We start from the raw sequence: 22,750 nt of genomic DNA, 5'->3' as shown, positions 1-22,750 counted from the left end.
ACCGTGCCCGCACAGAGCACGGGATTCAGAAGAGGGACAGCAATGAAGATTCCGCAGCCTGATGCTAAGTGAACGTTTAAGGGCAGCAATGTACAGTTCATCAGGGAACACAGGGAAGATAATGTTAGGGTAGAGAGATTTAAAGGGACAGACATGAGCAAAGTGGACACTCTGGAAAAGTCTGCCCCATCGTGAGCCAATATAAAGCACATCAGCAACCAAGCATGATGATGCATCGCTATCAAGGTATCAGTCAAGGAATGGACATTGTCCTGGCAACTCCTCATGCTGTTCCGACAGACAGAAATCCTGCTCTCTCTCGTCACAGTGGTTAATTCCCGTACCCTGCCTGACAGTCAGTAATCCTGTTCTCCCTCGTCATAGTGGTTGATTCCCCCACCCTGCCCAACAGGCAGGAATCCTGTTCTCCTGTTCTCCCTCGTCACAGTGGTTAATTTCCCCACCCTGCCTGACAGTCAGTAATCCTGTTCTCCCTCGTCACAGTGGTTAATTCCCCCACCCTGCCTGACAGTCAGTAATCCTGTTCTCCCTCGTCATAGTGGTTGATTCCCCCACCCTGCCCAACAGGCAGGAATCCTGTTCTCCTGTTCTCCCTCGTCACAGTGGTTAATTCCCCACCCTGCCTGACAGTCAGTAATTCTCCTCTCCCTCGTCACAGCGGTTAATTGCCCCACCCTGCTCCGCTGAGTTTGGAGGTTTCTTCAGCCAATGCAGTATGACTTGACGATTACTAACAGTGAGTTATGTGGAAGGTTGGGACTTCCCAGGTCAAATGTGAAGGGCTAGCATTGAAGTCTGTACCAAGGACATGCCCTTGTGACAGTGACTAGGAAGATTAGGAATCGATGTTCCGAAGGTTGCAAATAAGAACATTGTCATGTCTCATAGGGGCCATGACAGTGAAGAAGAACATTATTAACATGTCTTCTCAAAGTAAGGAGGGACAATCATGGACAACAATATATTTCTCACAACTTTATAAGAAGCAAAGTAACAGAGGCATAGAGATAAATTGCAATTACAGTTTAGGAAGAAGGCACAATTAAAAGCATCTTACCCCAGCAGAGCAAAGTGACACCTGGAGCGTACATCGCGAAGGGGTGTGAGAGATACCCTGGGGGCTACCAGGTAAAAAGGGATACAAAGACACGCTTGACATTTACAAACACATGTAAACAGATGAAAGAGTGTCTTACTATCATAGTTGGCCAACCGGGGCTCGAACCCATGCTTAACCGAGCTATCCTCCCAAGACGTGAAAGGGAATGGAATTGACCTGGAATTATCACTCCAGCAAAATGTCATATACATGAATGAATATACTTCCATAAGTAAATGGGTCTGATACAGTCTTGCAAGGGGGAGGTCAAAGAAAATACTGTATGAGCAGGGCTTTCAAGATAAAAAAAAAGGAAGTGATGGGTGTTATGTGTATGGTTTGGGATTCCCGAGGTGACAACTCTTAATATACAAATATGAAGATTACCATTCGGTTGAGATAGAATAACATCTATCATTAAAGACAATTAGCAATTCAGTTCACCTCTTCATGCGGAATAATGTCATCTGAGTGTTGTAATAATCAGTGTTATTTTCAACCAACCCAGAGTACCCAATTCAGTATACTCAAAGGTATGACGTCTGTGCAGCAAGAGTCAAGACTGTGATTGGATCGTTCACACAGATCTGTGGGGTGCATGCTAAACCATGCTGGGCAATTTTACCAACTCATCAACTAGACTCTATAACGCATTGTAAACAAATGAAGATAAGGGACTACAGAGACTTAGCTCCCATTTGTAATCTGGGAAGGTGGATAAAGACTACTTAGATAAATCAGTCTGATAGTAGGAGCATGGCTCTCGGTGCATCTTACCAGGGTGAATGGGGTGTTCAGCAGAGTGATCATAATGTCTGCCACTGCCAAGTTGACGATGAAAAGGCTCGTGGCGGAGTGCATGCGCTTGTTCTTGATCACAACATGGCAGACCAAGAGGTTCCCAAAGAGTGAGATGACAATGATGACCGAGTATGCCACAATGAGCAGAGCCTTCACAGTTGAGCTCTGGGACTCCGCTTCATACTTCCCGTTCTCAAAGTCCCCAAAGTTCTCAAAAAAGGAGGATATGTTGGAGTCCTCGTACAGGCTGGAGAGAAGGTCCGTGCCATTCACCCTGTCCGTCCGCCGGAAGGGCTTGGAAGCGTATTGCAAGGAAATCCAGGCTTGCCTGGTCATTTTCCAAAGAAAGTCACTCTAAGTCAAAGTGATGAAAAGAACAATCAATGCAATTGGTAGAATTCCATAGCACCAATGTTGATCTACATTCGTAGCCTTTCAACCAGCTACTTCCGGTTAAAAAGCCCGTATTTGCATAAGTACTCAAAACTTTCCCCTGGAGATGATAAGTTTCCCATTAATGGATGCAATAGAGAGGTTTCCCATTCCATGAAGTTCACCTACAACTGTACTCCTTCTGAGTCGGCTTTGTTTAGTAATGCATATATTTTACGGAGTTAGCTTTTTAATTGAGGGCAGCTTTACTTTCGTGATGTGGCTGCCTGCTTCTGAATCCCGCTCGGAGCAGCTTTTGCGGCAGTTCGAAGTTACGGCACTCGTTCAAAATGTCTTGCCCTGCGAATATTTCTGTGGCAAAGAACCCGATTTCGAACACCGTATCCGCAGCGCTGAAGCAGAAGAGCGCCGTTTCTAGGAGCTGCCCTGTGCACTGGAGGCGGTTAGCTCTGTGTGCGGCGCTTCGGGGAGAATGGGAGGATCTGTGTGTCCGGCAAAGGCAGAGTCTGTTGTGGACAGTGCCAGAGTGCTGTCACAGGTGCCGTCAAAAAAGAGTAGGTGCCAAAGAGCGTCCGCAGTGCCTTGGACTTGTCCTCGTGGTTGCTGAAGGCTCGCAGTTCTGGTCAGCAATACACCAGCGTTGCATTTGGAGCTGTCCTTGATGCTGAAGGACAGTGCACTGCTGGGTGATACCACGGGCTTTCTTCGAGACCAGTCGTACGTGCTGCTGAGAAACTCTTCGCGGCCGTGTAGCTGTCCTTGGTGCTGAAAAACTCTTCGCTGCAGTGGAGCTGTCCTCGGTGCTGAGAAACTGTTCGGGGCAGTGGGGCACTCTTCGGGACAGTGGAGCTGTCCTTGGTGCTGAGAAACACTTCACGGCAGTGGAGCTGTCCTCGGTGCTGAGCACTCTTCGCCGCAGTGGAGCTGTCCTCGGTGCTGAAAGACGCCGCTTCGTTTGTCGGTCCCACACTTCAGCACCAGGAGCTGTTCTTGCAACTGAGGAGAGTCCTGCAGTAGCGTGCGTCCTTGGTGCTGAGTTGGTTATATTGCGCTCACACATCACCAGCTGATGTGGGAGGTCGCTTTACACAGACCACGACCAATAGGAATACACTCCCACGTCTTTCAGACGCAAGAAGCGGGGTTTCTTCAGCGCAGCATATTCTATTATTCAGCGCTCCCTGGCACAGAAGCATTAGCTCAAGAGGTGGTGGGCAGAACAGGGTAGATATTCCTTTACACACACTCGCCAGCTTTCATCGGAAACACTTTTGATGTTAGTATTATTCTCTTCTAGGTATGTATTCTGATCATTGCATCACTTACGGTTTTTCTATTGGTGACAATATGTAAACGACTTGCCCTGTATTGGCATTCTTTAAAGAACACAAAATTTAATTCAAAGTGAACTACCACAAAACCTATTGTTTTTTTATATAGCTTCTGTTGCTAACTAATGTTTATATCTAAAGCCCAGGTATCCGATCAGGCATCGCCATTTAAGCAAAAGCGACCACAGGAGACCAGACGGAAGTTCACTGTGCCCCCACCCTTTCCTCTCCCACCCATCAACACAACCCCCCTACCCTCTACTCGCCAAAAGCAGCTCCTCGGCCCAGCATTACACATAAGAGCGTGCACACACACACACACATATTTACACAACATTCACTCAATTTAAACATAGTTTTACAAAGGTAGCGGGCGCCCCTCTCTCGCAAGAACAGACATGATAACCTGTTCAGTGGTTATTAACCACTTGAGAGTTCGCAGCCACTGCTTTTACTCACTGTGCCTTTCACAGATGGGAAATATCCATTTGCATATCAGTCTTTGTCCTGCCCAGGGGCAGTCCAGCACCGAAATACAATGGCAACTCCAATCTGAACGAGAGTACCACCAGCAACCCCATACACGTGTTTCACCCTTGTTGGGGATCATCAGTGAGGTGAAGCTGATGCCTCTCTAAGCACAGTGAGAGGGAGACCACGTCTGGTTGCCCCCAGGAGACCTAGGGTTACCAATCCCAGGTTCCTTAACAAATAGTTTTACAAAGGTAGCGGGCGCCCCTCTCTCGCAAGAACAGACATGATAACCTGTTCAGTGGTTATTAACCACTTGAGAGTTCGCAGCCACTGCTTTTACTCACTGTGCCTTTCACAGATGGGAAATATCCATTTGCATATCAGTCTTTGTCCTGCCCTTTGTAAAAACTATTTGTTAAGGAACCTGGGATTGGAAGGACAAAGACTGATATGCAAATGGATATTTCCCATCTGTGAAAGGCACAGTGAGTAAAAGCAGTGGCTGCGAACTCTCAAGTGGTTAATAACCACTGAACAGGTTATCATGTCTGTTCTTGCGAGAGAGGGGCGCCCGCTACCTTTGTAAAACTATTTGTTAAGGAACCTGGGATTGGTAACCCTAGGTCTCCTGGGGGCAACCAGACGTGGTCTCCCTCTCACTGTGCTTAGAGAGGCGTCAGCTTCACCTCACTGATGATCCCCAACAAGGGTGAAACACGTGTATGGGGTTGCTGGTGGTACTCTCGTTCAGATTGGAATTGCCATTGTATTTCGGTGCTGGACTGCCCCTGGGCAGGACAAAGACTGATATGCAAATGGATATTTCCCATCTGTGAAAGGCACAGTGAGTAAAAGCAGTGGCTGCGAACTCTCAAGTGGTTAATAACCACTGAACAGGTTATCATGTCTGTTCTTGCGAGAGAGGGGCGCCCGCTACCTTTGTAAAACTATTTGTTAAGGAACCTGGGATTGGTAACCCTAGGTCTCCTGGGGGCAACCAGACGTGGTCTCCCTCTCACTGTGCTTAGAGAGGCATCAGCTTCACCTCACTGATGATCCCCAACAAGGGTGAAACACGTGTATGGGGTTGCTGGTGGTACTCTCGTTCAGATTGGAATTGCCATTGTATTTCGGTGCTGGACTGCCCCTGGGCAGGACAAAGACTGATATGCAAATGGATATTTCCCATCTGTGAAAGGCACAGTGAGTAAAAGCAGTGGCTGCGAACTCTCAAGTGGTTAATAACCACTGAACAGGTTATCATGTCTGTTCTTGCGAGAGAGGGGCGCCCGCTACCTTTGTAAAACTATTTGTTAAGGAACCTGGGATTGGTAACCCTAGGTCTCCTGGGGGCAACCAGACGTGGTCTCCCTCTCACTGTGCTTAGAGAGGCATCAGCTTCACCTCACTGATGATCCCCAACAAGGGTGAAACACGTGTATGGGGTTGCTGGTGGTACTCTCGTTCAGATTGGAATTGCCATTGTATTTCGGTGCTGGACTGCCCCTGGGCAGGACAAAGACTGATATGCAAATGGATATTTCCCATCTGTGAAAGGCACAGTGAGTAAAAGCAGTGGCTGCGAACTCTCAAGTGGTTAATAACCACTGAACAGGTTAACATGTCTGTTCTTGCGAGAGAGGGGCGCCCGCTACCTTTGTAAAACAATTTAAACATAGCATTCACTCCCGCCCCGATTCATCGTACACTCGCCCATTCACACACGCACCCAGTTCCCCATTATTTATGCACTCTTGCACACACACATTACATAATACATATGCACACTCCTTTCATACAAACATACATACATATTGAGCTAACATAAAACAATGTTTCTCTCCCCTCTCTGCTTAACTATAAGCGTGCACATCATTCCCTCCTCTCGAATGTGAAAGAAAACATTACATTGGTATGTGTTGGCTGAAATCCGTGGGGAGGGGGCTGCTGATGTGCGCACTTGGTTTTTGTTAAGCAGAGAGGTGAGGAAGCCTTTCCTGAAACTAGTAGCTTCAAAGTTTCTCTGCGTTTGTGCAAATACACTTTTCTGCACTTAAACAGTAAAACTTTGACGCCACGAGTATCAGGTAATACGCCCCTCCCCTTTCTGCTGAAAGCAGCCCTATTGCCATGGATGCGAGCCAACATATAACAATGTTGTGTGTTCTTTCACATCCGAGGGGAGGGGGCTGATGTGCGCATCATTCTTTTTGTTAAGAAAAGAGTGGGGGGAAGCCTTGAAAGCCGCAAGTTTCCTGAAAGGCTTCCCTTCTCACTCTGAATAACAAAAAGAAAGTGTGGACGCTCCGCCCCTCAACTCACATTTGTGGTGGTGGGGGGCTGATTAGCTCAATGGCGTTACGCCACTGTCTGTTAGCACCGATTGTATAAGCACTGTATTGATCTATGAACGATGAAAGCCTGAGTCGGCCATGTCAGAATTCGAGGCTGCTAACTGCAGCGAGAGCTGACCACGCAGCTACCCGACCAGCTAAATTCTCAATGTCCATCAATCTTGCAAATCGAGGCAAATGTCGACCAGATACACACCAAAGGCTTTTAAGTGATTAGGGGAAAACACACATTGTTCAAAGATCGAGGGCTTGCATTGCCATCCTCAACTATCTACTGCAAAATCGGCTTACTCTTGCACACCTGTTTTTGTTGGAGTTAAACCGTATTATCTTAATTTGCTCAGGCTCCCACAGGTTAATGGTGAAAATACTAACACACTGAGTTTAAGCAGAGAGACAAATGTCTGTTTTATTTTATTTATTTATTGGGTTATTTTTAGTGCACCTATACACAATGTGTTTCAAGGCGCAACAAGACAAAAGGAGGGAAAACAGGGATGACAACACAGAAATGGTCCTACTAGGCCTTGTGACATTTGGATTGTGCAAGTGCAGTAATAGAAGTGCAGGGAAGAGGGGAGTAGGGGGACGTGCGGGAGGGTTAAGCAAGTGCCTGGGGAGAACAGGTGGGCATAGCCCAGGAAGAACAGAGCGGCAGGTAAGCAGGACCACGCGCAAAGTGCGACAAATAGGCTGGACGGGCTCAGGGGTGCAGGCCCAGCCAGGCTAGTGCAGGGGAAGGGAGCCCAGAAGAGCAAGTGTAGGTTGGTGGTGGTGGGGTCAGAGGAGGGTCAGAGGAGACCATGTGCAGGAGTAGAATGGTAGGGGAAGGCCTGGTGCCCCGTGAGAATCTGTAGCAATCAGGCAGCCAGTAAAGAGGCAGAGGGAGAGAGGAGGAAGAGAAAAGGACGGTCTTGAGAAGCTTCTGGAACTTAAGGAGATCCGGCTCAAGTCTGAGCGGATCAGGGAGGCTGTTCCAGAGGAAGGCACCTGCGGAGGAAAGATATATACCCCTACTCTCTGCTTTGAGAAGTTTCTGATCTGCAGAGAGTTGGAGCTAGAAGACCAAAGGGCTCTAGCAGGGAGGTATTTAGGGAGAGAGGGCCTCATTACGACCCAGGCGGTAAGTTACCGCCTGGGCCGTGACTTTACCACCATGGCGTAAACTATGTTTACGCCATGGTGGTTGGCGGATTTACCGCCCCATTCCAACCTTGGCGGGGCAGTAAATCCCCATTTTCCCATTTTCCCTTCCCCATTCCCATTTTGCCCCATAGGGCATAATGGGAGTGGGGAAGGCGTTAATTACGCCACCGTAAATTACGGTGGCGTAATTAACATCAAGGTCCCTTAGCGCCATGGATTTTAACACCTGCTAAAAGCAGGTGTTAAAACCTCCATGGCGCTAAGGGACCTCGTAATCAGGCGGTAAGGGTCGGCGCTGTTTATGCCGCCGTAAACCCCTTACCGCCTGAGTCGTAATGAGGCCCAGAGAGTTGGATGCAGCGGGGTCCAATGCCCCAAAAGGCCTTGTGGATGATGCAGAGGATTTTGAACTTGATGCTTGCAGCAACTCGCAGCTAGTGGAGAGATTTTAAGGCTGGAGAGATGCAGCCCCTGGGGTTTAGGCCAAGGATAAGTCTTGCAGTCCTATTCTAAAATAGTTGAAGTGGCCGAAGAGAGGAGTTAGGCATTTTGAGGAAGAGGCTGTTACAGTAGTCCAGCCTGGAGAGGACCAGAGCTCTGAAGACATTGAGTTTCTGGGGGAAGGAAAGGAAAGGAAGAATGCCTCTGAAGAGGTGAAGCTGAAAGCAAGATCAGTCATCTGAGTAGAGAAAGAGAGAGAGAGGAGTCGCAGGTGACAGCTAGGTTTTTTGCCACACATGAGGGTGAGAGGAGGCGCCCCATGGAAGGAGGCCAGAGTGTTGGTGAAAGGAGATAGCAGGAGTGCCAATAAGAAGGATCTCAGTCTTACTGGCATTAAGGCAGAGATTGTTAGCAGTGCACCATGCCTGAAAAGCAGACAGACAGTCAGGTGTGAAAGAGGAATAGGAGGAGGGAAAGGATGGAAGCTTGAAGCAAAGTTGCATGTCATCAGCATAACACTGGAAGTTAGGAGAGAAATCAGCGATCAGATGGGCTAGGGGGACAAGGTAGATGTTGAAAAGCCAAGATGAGAGAATAGAGCACTGGGGGACACCACAGGTGGAGAGAGAGATGGATGAGAGAAAAGGGTCCAGTTGAACCTAAACCTGTTAATCGACTACACAAACAATGGCACCCATGCTACCTGTACCATGTTCGCTTGGCACGGTAAACACCCAAAGAGGAAACATCTGCAGCGGTACCATCTAGGGTTTTTTGGAGATAGCACACAGGGGCAGGCTAGACACTCAACAGGACAAAACCAGACAAAAGTATACAGAAGTATGACAATTGTAATTGGGGGTGGAGAAAAAAATGCAAAGAGATACTCACAATCATAAACATGCATGTAAACACTTAATCGCACTGCCTGACATGGGATCAAACGCAGCCCCACAATAACCTTCAAAATTGTCAATCACTTACTGAACGTGAAAGAAAGATCTTGAAAAAAAGGTCTCTCATGATGCCCTGCCAGTACTATCAACATTACTGAGAAAGAATGTGTGTATAGAATAAATGGTGCATGCTCAAACTGAAAATAAATTCTCTGTCAACAACATCAGTGCCAACTGTAAGAGATCATATCAGGCGCAGTTATAAGAGTCCTAACAATATCCACTGACATGCATACTGCTGACAGCAGAACTAACCAGTCCAATATTTCTCTGACCTATCTGTAAATATAGTAATCAATCTGGGTACTTCCTTTAAACATAAATCAACACCTGGCACAGCTTTGAAAAACCTAATTTGTGTCTGATTTTTTCTTAAAATAAAATTATCCAGGTAATTCTGTTTCTGAAAGGTGAGTCGACTGATCAGACTCCCTTTGCATACAGTTCGATGCCAATATCATAGTACATCTATGTACCTTCTGTGCAACAGTCTCTTAACATCTGCATTGCCTGCTCTTTTGTGTGCAGGAGAGATGTAAAGGTCATGCACATCTATGTCATCTGCCATGACCCAAAGTCACTGCAGCCAGAGGTAGCATTTCAACTTTAGCACCCCTGATCTAAATTATAATAATTGTCTTCCTTAATCAGTTTGATAGTAGGGTCATCTCTAAATATAAGGTTTGTGGTATGGTGATTGATAAGAGCAAACAATTTGGAAAGCCATACCAATTTGATATCATGCATGTGTCAATTCTGTGAGTCCAGGCCCAATCTATATCAGAGCAATGTACATTTATGGCTGGCCTGGGTTTCTCCACCCACCACACTGAGACAATAGCCAGGAGCTGTCACTATTGATTCTTGGGAAGAAGAGTAACACCTCCATTCCATGTCCAGGTCCTCTTAGTAGGAGATCTCATGGGAGTCAGTGCTTCAAAGGCAGTACTGACATAACAAAGGCAGTCATACACTAGGGTGCTGCACACCAGTGGGCCTTTGAAGTCAGCAGGAATGGAAAAGAGGTGGTGTTAGAGTAGCCAAACAGAAAATTAGGGCCTGAGAATGGGTCTCACAATCTTGGTTTTCTATAAGGGCTATCTTTGTTCCTGCCATCTACATTTCCTGCAGCACAAGACACTCTGGGTATGATGTGAGAAGGCAGGAACAACTTGATAAATCAACAGGGATTGGTCTTCTTACATCAGGCTTACCTTTGACCAATCCTGTGTGACATTTTCCTTTTTATGGAAGTGGTCTCCCACTACTTTTCTTGATATTCCATTGGACAGTGCAAGCAGAAAACGAAGCTTTTGGACATCCGATGGGAGAGCAGTCCATTCCCAAGTCCTCTGAAAAACAATTATGAATGCAGAAGGCATCCAAGGCAGAGGAGAGCTCTGTACCCTAACCATGCCTGGGTACATTGAGAATTAACTGCTGTTCACTAAGCCTGACCACTCTGCCAGCTGCACTGCAGCCAAGCTCCTGATGTAGGTGAAGGATGCCCTGAAGGCGGCAAAGAAACTATCTGAACTGGAGGTTCAGAGCTAGAAGGATTTACCATGTCCTAGATCCCCTCCATTAGGACTCACAGTAAATCATATGTGCAAGAACAGCTGGATTCATGTGTCACTGCTTTGAGCCACTTTCCAACTGTTTAATCAATGCTCAATGTCTTTGAAACTTCAAAGGGCCCATGGTACCGCTATTTGTACACTTTGAAACACTTTCTACATTTTGGGCCACCCGAACCACAGGATAAACCTTTGAGGGAGCAATTGACTTGACCTGATGTGAGACATTGAACTCACCATCCTGAATACCGACTTGAAATAGCAGTAGCCATCATCTCACCACCAACTCAACCGTTCATAAAACTGATTGGCAGTCAATGTTCAGTCTCTCAATTGCTGATTAAATCTTCAAGACCCTGCATCTTTAAAGCAACTTGACCCCAACAACCAGTGGAATCACATAGATCTGAAACATCTGTGCATCAGCTCAACCACAGCCAAAATAACTAGAAGCCAGTTTGACGCTGTCAAATCTCCTAAAGATAAGAAGCAGGTACTATTAAGAGGCCCTTTTCAACATGCTCACTTTCTGGGACTCTAGTGACTTGCACGCCGATTTCCACCTTCTTCTTCGTGCATTTACTTTTGAACAGTGACATTGGTGCAATTTCAAGGCTGCACACTCCTGGCCAAGTGCCCCGATTGACATACTATATAATCCTCTTCATTTCCTGTGTTCTCATTTCAGGGGTGGGCTTTTGATTGTGTTTTCCGGTTGTTGATGGCTTGTTTATTGTTTACTTAAAATATATATACTTTTATAGAACCATGATTAGACATTCTTTTATTTTGGAGTCTTTTATCGTATTGTCACTTGACTCCCCTTCTGAGAATATAACCTGCCCTCGGCCCACATTAACAGCGAAAAGTCAAAGGAGGAATACACATTGGGCTATGTCTGTTTTACCTTTATGCTTAGGATCAATGCTGGTTTAGTAGTAGTGGGTGGATGAGTGGGTGGTGTAGCCACTACTCATCCCTATACCACTGCATAGTAGTAGTTATTTCATCACACTGGTGGTAGCAATGCTTAAAGCTTAGTCTTCCAAATTAAAAAGGTTGTGCGGTTAACATTATAAACACTGATAGTTGTTTTTGATTGTTACACCATGGAGACAAACATGGGTTGTGTACAAGGCTTGAAAGTCAGTGTCCTTCGCAACATATGTCAAGCGAGGAGACTCCCATGGGGTGTGAAAGTAAGGAAGGCTGAACTGCTTATGAGCCTCCATGCATTCAACAAAGCTAAGAGGAGAGGAGGAGGCCCATGGGGCAAATTGTGTTCTAGAACGCCTAGCCCAGATACTGTTTCCACTGGGGGTGTAGATATGGAAGGAGATAGCGATAATGACACCTGATCTCACCAAGCTGTCAGGAGGGTGGGTCGAGCGGTTTCCCAGAGGCATCAATCTCCAACTGATCTGAAGCCTCAGTTATGTCCCATGCCTCTGCCAGGTTCAAAGCTTCAGTAAGATCTCCAGAGAGTAACTGGTAATGAAATGACAGCTATAAATATCCTGCTAGAGGAGATGCGGGTGACCCCCAGAAGAGTAGAAGCATGGGGATGCAAACAAGAACTAGAGGGAGGTAGCAGTTGTAAATGTGGAGAACTAGAAGGACTTGAGTAGCAGAGGGAGGTATGTAAACTGTGAACTCTAGTGGGATGGGGAGGGGTTCCAGTGCTGGCATCCAAGGAAAGCCTAGGTATAAAATCCCCAATGACTCAGTACAACTGTATGAGGTGGGGAACACCATATAAGACTGGTTAAATGCCCTGGAACTAGCCTTTGCATCAATGAGGTGTAATAGGAATTGTGGGGTTCTGCACTAATCTTCTACCTTTGGTCTTTCCCAACATGTTTGTGCAGATGATACTTAGATCTTACTTGTGTTCTTCCCCTTTTATGACACTATACACTCTACTGTCTTGGCCTGTTTGCTAGCAGTGCAATCTTGGATGTCCAACCACTATCTGCATGTTAATCTGTCCAAGACTGAGGTTATTCCTCCCCTGCTTTGACTAGCAATTGTGGGACAGTTGGAGAGGAACATTTACATGATGGGGGATGAGGGCAGCAAACATTTACTCTTGGTCTTGTTTTGGTTAGAAAGGTGGTGAAGGCTTACTTAAATGAAGCATGGGTAAAGGGGTCAGAATTTCTTTCTCAATCTAGTTCTTCAGAAATGTGGTGGAGACAAACCTAGATTCATTGCATTGGTTTGGGTGATTGTCTTGATTGCATGATGCATATTTGCACTGTTGGGTGATGATAATTGTATTACAATATATATATATATTGTGTTTGACAATATAAATTGTATTTACAAGTCTGCACCTCAGATGTAAAATTAGATAAGTATCATGAATATCTGATGAAATAGATGGTAATGAAAATGTATATTGATGATGTTTCAATACATTAGAGTTAAGTAGGTATTCTGTATTGGAATTTTGGTCCTGCAGTTTTAAATGTTACTAGTTGAATATATGCACATTCTTGGCGAATTGTACTAATTATGAATGCAAGATGAATTTACTACATGTCATGTGCGTGTTTGTTATAAATATGTGTTCTTTGGATGGGTTTTGACACATTGTGAAATGATTATTTACAAGCAGTCGGCATGAGAATATTAACTAAGCTCACTAATGCTTTTTTAAAAATTATTTTTATTATTGTCTTTATATGCCTCAATGGTCTGGCTCCTTCTTATCTTTCTTCTTTGTTTTTTTTTCAACTATCTACTTCATCCTCGCTGATCACAATCTCAATTCCTATTATATGTTCCTCAATCTCCCAGCACTAATTCTCCTTTCCGGTCATTCATGCTCATTGCACCTAAACACTGGAATGTGTGTCATTTCGTTTTTGTTCCCTGTCGTCTTTCGCTCAGTTTCATCATTCACTAAATTGATTTGAATTTGTTTGTACAGTCGACTTTGCTTGTAAAGCACTTTGGCATTTAGTGCTACATAAATTCAATAAAATGCAAACACAAATGCATAGAAACAGGTTCATGGAGAAGCACCTTTATTGTTCATGGTGTACTGGGACAATGGTCTCCTGCACAGTGAGCCCAATAATTCTGAAGCAGAGGCCAATTGGAGGTTACTGTTGAATCAATGCAGCAGGAGGTTTCTACTGGACCTGGCTCACGACATTCCTTTGGCAAGTAACTTTGGACTGACCTAGACAGCTGAAATGATGTATGAATCTTTTTTCCTGGCCTCAGAAGGGAGTCAAAATAAAGCAGTTTGCCTGGTACGGTGATACTTACCAAGCATGCAATGATTCATGGAGGGCAACAAAGGCCCCCTTAATTTCAATAACAGTGGTTGAGCAGCCTTTTGAGAGAATAGACAAATACAAGGTGGGTCCTTTGGATCCTCAAGCCACCTCAAGGATTGGGTAACTCTTCGTTGTGGCAGATCACTCAACTCAGTACCCTGAAACAGTACTTTTGATGAACATAAAATACCTTGTGGTGGCAAAAGCACAAATTGGCATATTCCCTTCTGTGAGGTTTCCGAAATAGGTAATTGCTGATATGTTGTCCATCTTCATATCAACGTATATAAATTTAATATGGAAAGACTGTGTGGCAACTTGTAAGTTCTTCTCAGTTTCCACCCACAAACCAACATGCTTTAAAAAAGATTTAACAAGACTCTGATGCACAATATAGGAAACTTGGAAGAACACATGCAAAGTGTGACAATCTCCTGCCATGCCTTCTGTTCAACTACTGGGTGGTGCCAGACAGTGAAGTTGGGTTCAGTCCCTTTGAGCTTCACTTTGTTCATCCTTTTAGGGGACCCTTACATCTGATGTGTTGCTTAGCATCTCATCCTCCCCGTGTTGGAGAACTTTGAAATGCCTGTTAAGTGTATAGGTGCTATATATGTGACCAATACATAAATACATAAATAAATAAATATGAGAGGAACCCTAAACGTCCTTCCAAAGAGATAGTGGATTATGCTCTTGGGATCGAATCCAAAATGGCAAACAGAGGCAACTGAGCATACATAATCTCAATATCTACAGCGTGCTCATTAAGCACTGGCACAACCAGAAGGCCACAGTGATGCAGTACACTTTAGGGCAAATGGTCCTGATTATGAAGCATGTCAAGCACAGTGCCATTCAATACAAGTTAATTGGACCATAAGTGGTATTTGAGAACATGAATGAGGTTAACTACCTCTTTGAAGCAAAGTCCCGAAGGCAGATCCACAGAGTCTTTCATGCCAACCAGATGAAACCTCATTAAGCTGGGATGACTTGGTATTGGCTCTCATGAGAGATGATGAGACTGAGGAGGAGATAGGTCACATCCCAGACTTGTTACACACAGAATCCACAGATGGGTCTCTGGAGGGAGTTACACTCTCATCAGACCTGACAGAGCATCCTTTGCAGGATTGCCAGCAGCTTCTGGGCCAGTTCACAAGTCTGCTCTCACAGACCCCAGGAGGGATATATTGGTGCATTCATGACATTGACACTGGAGACAGTAAGTCGGCAAAGTGTAGTACTCAATGGTTCTCTGATAAGGTAAATAACACCATCAAAGCGGAGACCTCCGAGATGGTAAATGTAGGGGTTATGGAGCAACCCCATAGCCCACTAACTAGTTCTGTTGTGCTGGTACCTAAAAAGTCACAAATGAGAAGACTGAAGTCTGCTTTTGTTTGAAACTACAGCAAGCTCAATCCTGTCATCAAGACAGATGTTCAACTTACATTTCATGCAGGCGAGCTGATTGGCAGATCAGGTGATGACAAAAAGATGAGTACCTTTGACCTCACGTCCAGGTACTGGCAGGTCAGCCTAACTGGCTGGGCACCTCTGGGCACTACACGTTTCTGTTATGCACTTGGTGTTAATAAATTCCATGACATTTTTTAGAGGACGGTAGATTGGGTCCTATCTGGGTAGAGTATTTCAGCATTAGCTTTTTAGATGAAGTTGTTGTCGGTATAAAGACTTGGAAAGATCATGAATCCCACCTGAAACAGGTGCCTCAAGCCATGCAGAAGGATAGCTGAACAAGGGTCTGATAGAGCAGGCTACGATTACATTATCGGACACAATATAGGTGGGTGCAAGAAACTGCCTCTCCAGGTCAAAGAGTCAATGATGGATTAGGTCCTTCCCAACATCCAGACAGAAGAGAGAGCCTTCTTGGGCCTCACTGGATACTACAGGAATTTCAGGCCTTCCGTTGAATGATTTGACATCTAAAATGATGCCAAAAGAGGTCATCTGGACTCCCGACTGCTAAACAGCTTACCAAAACGTAAACGATGGTTTCATGAGATATGAGTTGGGTTTGGTATCCATAAATGCAGAGTGGCTTGGAGCCCTCTATCACTGTACAGAAAATCAATCGTGACTGATAATGCTCCATAGTTTGGAATTGTACAATCTGCATGTAAATATGAAGACAAACAAGTCCTACCAGAGTGGTGAGTGTTGTCTAAAAATCTGGGAAGATATTGGCACCTCCATGGAAATGCTAAAATTAAATCCTGCGACAGTAAAGTGGAGATTGTGGAATCGAGATTGGTCTGACACCAACGACCAAAGACAGAACCACAGACTTTTCAAGAATATGGCACATATATCTAAAACTCTAAACAACCTACCAAAATATTTGGAAACATTCCCCAACAAACGACATCAGCATTCATTCATGAAATTACGTTTTAACCTATTCCACACAAAGGAGATCTTAGAAAGTTGGAGAATAAAGATATTTAAGGACAATAAGTGTCGCTTTTCTCAAGGCTCAATTGAAACTTTACAACATGTCACTTTATTCTGCCCCTCGCTAAGAACAATGAGAACTTTATACTTAGGGACATTCATTGAGAGTAAACCATCGCTAAAAAGGGACGAATGGTGGCAAATTATGTGCGAGGGGCTGGATGTTACACTCATTTTTGCCTTGACGATATTCTTGGAGCAAATAGTCAAACTCTTTGCCCAGAGTACAACTAATGGTTGTGATATAAAAACGGTTTAGGAATAAAAACCTAGAAAAATAGAACTTTAGGGGAAAAAAATGGAAGCATGATCATGTGAGATGCGTGTTTTGTGATTTGAAAATGTTGATTTCGTTTTTAAAAGTTTGTAATAAACTAAAAAATTATGCTTATAAAGGTTACAGATTAATGTGTACAGATAATGCACACAGACACCTGTGAATTCAGGATTCTAACTGTATAAGGGCAGTCAAAATCTGAGGAGGCCACAGCAGGTGCTATACGTATGGAGAACACAACTACCACATCAATGCAAAATAGTTATTTGTGGTAGTTTAGGTGGTAACAAGTTAAAATTCTACATTTTGTGGGGGTCTCACTTTACCACCAAAATTGACCACGCCTCTCAGATGGCTCATGGCTATGAAGGTAGAGAATCCCAAGTTGCTGCATCGGCCACACCCATACATGGACTGAATATGGACATCTAGCATACACCTGGGTTGCAGCACTTCAATGCAGATGGCCTCTGTAGGTAGCTGTTTGTCTTGAGTGTGAGCCAGGCCTTCAGAATGGAAATATTCTAACATTTTGTCTGTGGGGCATGTGGCAGAATGCCATCTGGTGTGGGTGTGAAAGACCTAGAATGTGTGTTGTTTATTAAAATAAATGAATGCAGGTAATTCTGTTTCTGGAAGCAGTGCCTGCAAATCAGACCCTTCTTTCATGAAGCATCACTGTGCCTTTGCAGCACCTATTCCCTGACAACTGCAGCATCTCCTCTAAAATAGCAAAGGGTGGTTAGGAGGCTAAGCTCGAGGAAACTGTGAGGATTTTCGCCTGGAGGACGTCTTTTCCGCGAACACCGCGGCTTGCCTGTCCCATAGGCACTAAAAAAGGACTTGGTGTTGCTTCCGCCTCCTGTGGATTGCGACGCCCCCTCCTTCCTATCACCGCCTACCTAAACCCTTCAGCCTGCGCACTTGCGCGCGCACCGTGGGAAGTACGGGAAGTACTGTTTACTGTTAACTGTGCGACGTGCGGTGTGCAGGCTGTGGGGTAGGTGTGTGGTCTCCACTTTTATTGATTCCAACTTATTTGGCTTGTGAAACAGCTTATGCAAGATAATTGAAATGGTGAATGGCTTGCGCTGTGGGCGGATGATTCAGAGAGAGCGGTAAAAACACTGATGTACTTAGGTACCTACCAATAGTCCAAATGTCTGTCCACAAAGGGAAAATAATTCAGAAAGCAACGTTTGTGCCTAATATTCTGACGCGTTGTGCAAGCATGGCATTGGCTGTAGCGACAGCCCTGCCTGGCGCGTCAGACACAGATGATGATCTAATTGAAAGTGCACAGTCGTGTAAAAATGTCTGTGGGAGTGCTTCAGACATGAGCAATACGGTTTTTCCTGTCTCCTCCCAAAGTCTGTATGAAGGGGATAGTACCTTGGCTCCCGATAATACATTACCATGTGATTTAAACTCAAGTCTGCTGTTTGATAACACGCCCCCTATTTTTAGTACAGCAGATCAATCCCTAAGGGGAATAACACAACATCTTGAAACTATCACAGAGGATGAGGTTAACCAATACTCTAGCAATGTTCAAGGAAATACAAACAATGAGCATGCTAGTGTGAATGCGCTCATGTTTGTTGAGCTCAAGAAGCAGTCTAGACTACTGAATGAAATTGTACTTGCACTAAGAGCCTTACCCGAATTGTGCTCTAATATAATGAATGAGTGGGAAGAAAAAGGCAACAAAAAAACCCTAAATCAGGAACTGGTGTATCAAAATATTTGTACAGGTAGCTTACCAACATGTAATCAGGGTGCTAGTAGTGCACCGATACTTATTTCTGATAACACAATTTTGGGCCAGGATGTCCGAAATGTACCTATACTTATATCTGATAATACAATCCTGGACCAGGAAGAAGTACTTGCACAACAGTCCAAAGTAAATGCGTTCTCAGATGGCACGGAAGATAGTGAGAAAGGACTGAATAAGGTGAATGACCCTGTGATAACAAAAATTTCTAAAAAACAAGCGAAAAAAGCAAAAAAGAAAAAAAATCGTTTTCAATCTAAGGGTTTAAACAACAGCTCTCTTAAGTTTATGAGAAATCTGGACATGCGATTTGATGGTGATGACCTTTGTAACAACAAGGAACCACAAACAAATTCTATGCCCAGTACTGTAAGAAGGAAGCATATATCCTATGAAGGTATAAAAAGAAATAGGAAATAAACCTGAGAAAGATTATACTGAGGGTGCTAATAGACTAACAGATGCTTTAAAACACAAACAGGTGACAGATAGGATTGATAAAAATCTTAGGCGTATGGAAAGAGGTGTGGCTGACATATTTGATATTTTTAAAAATCCAGAAATGCAGTCACGCCCCAATACACCATCCTCAACAGGCATCATGTCTCCTTGTGTACCTCCTCACTTGAGGAATGCTAACGTGGTTAGTGTTGAGGATCTGCAAATACACGCTGTATCTGGGCCTGTAGTCAGCGAAATTCCGAATACACAAGTAAGAACTGTTACTCAGATTCCTATGGTCGAGCAAGACACGATGAATGTATCCAAGGTGGTTGGACGCGCGCCCCCCCCGAATGGTCTTACAGAGCAAGATGGTTGCTGTATGGTTGAAAACATCTTAAAAAAACAGAGGCTGAGTGAAAATACGGTAGTTATGCCGAAAGTCACTAAAAATACTCTGTATGGTGATAAACTGAATGACATCTTGGCTCAATCTTCAAGTGGGCCTTTGAATATAGACCTTCGACCTAAAAATGAAGAATGTGTGCAGACCCAGAAGGGTCTCACTGAACAAGAGGTTTGCCGTTTGGTTGAAAATATACTAAAAAAACAGAACTTGAGTGGTAATGTGGGTGCCTTGTCGAAGGTTACTAAAAACATCCTGCATGATGATAATCTGACCGATACCGTGGCTCAAACATTATGTGAGGACCGAAATGTAGACTCTCGACATATAAATGAAGAACGTGGGCAGACAAGTAACCCAGAACCAGAGGCAGCTATAAAAGATGCAGGTCATGGTCTTGAAGGGGTCTCGGAACATAATCTGGGAATTATCGTTGATAACATCTTAAAAAAGAAATATACCACAAGTTATAATGGTTATGCTTTGAATGAACCTAACGAAAATTCTTCTTCAGGGGATTTTGTAGACACTACTCGTATGACGGATAGGTTATATGAACCCCTATGCAGAATGCCTATCATTGACAATGGGCCCGCGCCTACAAGACCTAGTGTGCAGAACGATCCGCCATTTGGACATTTAAGGGCACCGGCTTTCCAGAGGAGCATAGTTTAATTATGTATTATGTACTTGAAGAAGGTGGTCCTAGTTCTTTGAATAGACCATATATATTGAATTTATTTAATGAAATCCCTGAACTTTGCCTGATAACATCGGCGGATATACAACTTGTGGACTTCATTCAAAATCTGAGATATGATTATGTAAGGTTGACTATCAAATCTCCCCTGATTAGAGCGCTTCTCTTAAAGGAGGTAGGCTCCTTACAGAGGAGAGGCTTCGATGTTATACCTTACAATAATTCTGTCAACTCTAAGCTGCCAATGTACAATGGAACTCCCGAGATTAGAACATCTGAATTACCTCTAATACAAAATGAAGGGATGGTGGCTATCAATGAAGCTAAGTCCTGTTTAAAGGACATGCAAGAGTGGCGTTGGCTTGCACTGTCCTTACGAGAATCCATTGCACAACTGAAATCGGTCCCTAAACCACTTTAGCACGAGGTCTTATTTCCAAGTTGTATCATGGAATACAAGGGGATATAAACATCTTTTGTTAGACACTGTGCAATGTGTGAAATTTAATGAATATGACTTTGTGTTGTTGCAAGAAACCTGGGTCACCTCTGGCTTGTACATTGATGGTTTTAATACCCTAGGATTAGCTGCAAAAAAAAAAAGATAGAGGTAGACCAAGTGGTGGTTTGCTGCTGGCTTTTGATACGTGTATTAAACTTCTGGATAGTTCTTTTGTACTGGATTGTGCCATAAGAGCTAGTTTTGAATTGATAACAGAGGCTGGAATTGCTCATTTGTTGATGTTCAACGTATATTGGAATACATGTAATGAGAATAGATGTGAACTACAGGAGTTTTTTGTCTATCTAAATGAAGAGATATGCAACTGGCTTGATTCATACCCACAAGGTTTTATTTTGCTTGCGGGGGATCTGAATGCGGATTGTTCACCTACAAAAGCTGAACAGTACCAGATACGTGCCTTTTCATCCAATCTGGATAGTAAAAAAACTAGAGGTTGTCAATGGTTGGATTTTGGAAAGAGTTGGGGCATGGAACCAGTCTACAATATCATGCCTACTTGGGCTGCTCGTGGGTCATGTTCCATACTAGATTATATATTTGTGACCACTCATGAGAAACTGTACTGTAAAAAGCTGGAAGTTATAGAAAATTGTAATAGTGATCATGCAATGCTAAAGCTGGAACTCCCTTGGAGTAAGGGTAATAATGAAACCATGTCCTTTCCTATTCAAATTGAAGCATTTAATGATGGCAAACATGTAAAATGGAATCGTGGCAAAATGGAAAAGGTTAACTACATTTTTTCACAGGACTTTGCATATTCAAACTATGAGAAAAAGTTGATCTGCTACTCGGTCGATAATTTTGGTGATTATATTGAAGATATCCTACATTGTAGCAAGGTGCTCAGAAGTGATAAGACAGAATCAATTAAAGTGCACACACATACATTTGCTGAGACTGTAAAAAAAGCAAAGATCACTTTGAGAAAACATATCAGAAATATAAAGAGAAAAGATATGGGGGAATCAGAGAGGAGTCTAAAAATTAGGCAATGTAAACAAAAATATAAGAACTGGATCAAGAGTATCAAAGGCGGGCTGGCTCAAAAAGATGGAGAGGCAATGTTAAAGACCATGCATGTTGTTTAAGCGCCCTGATGCCCGTGGGCTATCGGCGCTCTACAAAAACTAAATACATACATACATACATACATGCATGGGAATAATAATACCAGCTTTTGGTCTTTAATAAATAAAGACCACAGTAATCAACAGTGTTTACAACTGAACCCCATTGATGCTGGGGTATGGTCCAAGTACTTTGGTTCTTTATATAAGTCTCCGGAATATTGCTTGTGGTCTGAGGTTTTCATAGATGCTGTATGGCAATTGGACACATCCATTCTGAATATCAGAAGCCTAGGTTCCAATCTTTTATCTTTTGCCAACCTAAAAAACAATATTGACCTGTGGTATAAGATCCTACATTTTTTATTTGTGGACATTTGCGTTAAAAAAAAATCCCAAATAACTGGAAAGTGTCATATGTTTTGCTTCTATTTAAGAAAGGTGATTGTCTGTGTCCCAAAAATTACCGCCCTATTTCACTTATGAATGTGGAGTCAAAAATCTTTGCTGGTATGGTACTTGAAAAACTGAAAATGTGGATTGATAACAACAATATCCTTGACTATAGGCAGATTGGTTTTCATAAAGCCATAGGTACTGATGCTGGAGGTCTGCTGATGGTTGAGTTAATGAGTGCGGTCAAACAAAAAGCTATGAAGCATTTATATATTGCATCCATGGACCTTAGTTCCGCATTTGATCTCGTTGACAGGCCCAATTTATGGAAAACCTTGTCAATGTTAGGCATAGATAAAGACCTGTTAGACATAATTATTCATCTTTATACAGAAACATCAATTAGAGTCAGACTAAACAACAAAGGAAACATGTCTGATATTATTCCCACTGAGAATGGGCTTAAATAGGGCTGCAGATTAGCTGCAACACTCTTTAATCTGTATGTGTCTAATGCAGGCAGGTCCTTGGATTCTAGTGATCTAATTGGACCCAAAATTGGAGGCTCAATTGTTAGGTGGGTGTCATATGCTGATGATTTTTTATTAATGGACTGCACAAAAATCGGCCTGCAAAAGCTTATAAATGATTTTGGTTTGTTTATTGACGAAAGAAAACTGAAAATTAACCCGAGCAAAACCATAATCTTTCATGTGGGCTGCAAAAGTCCAACTCCATTTTTTTTCGTATTGGACCTGTAATGGTGCTAAAATCAAAAGCCAATCTGTCC

The 22,750-nt window shown here is 43.6% G+C and overlaps 1 protein-coding gene across 1 annotated transcript in view; it reads right to left on the bottom strand.

Annotated features, from left to right (window-relative positions):
- LOC138480769 (G-protein coupled receptor 83-like) overlaps positions 1 to 3,332 on the bottom strand; it is a 91,995-nt gene extending 88,663 nt beyond the window's left edge. Inside the window, exon 1 of the mRNA XM_069612514.1 lies at positions 1,898 to 3,332. Within this exon, the coding sequence (XP_069468615.1) occupies positions 1,898 to 2,257 (360 nt within the window). The 5' untranslated portion in view covers positions 2,258 to 3,332. The remainder of the gene's footprint in view (positions 1 to 1,897) is intronic.
- Positions 3,333 to 22,750: the final 19,418 nt, after the last annotated feature.

Source organism: Ambystoma mexicanum, chromosome 5p (assembly GCF_040938575.1).
Source record: "Ambystoma mexicanum isolate Mex_15411 chromosome 5p, UKY_AmexF1_1, whole genome shotgun sequence".
NCBI classification, from domain to species: Eukaryota; Metazoa; Chordata; class Amphibia; order Caudata; family Ambystomatidae; genus Ambystoma; species Ambystoma mexicanum.
Note: the sequence above shows the minus strand (reverse complement) of the source record. Positions and strands in the feature narration are given on the sequence as shown.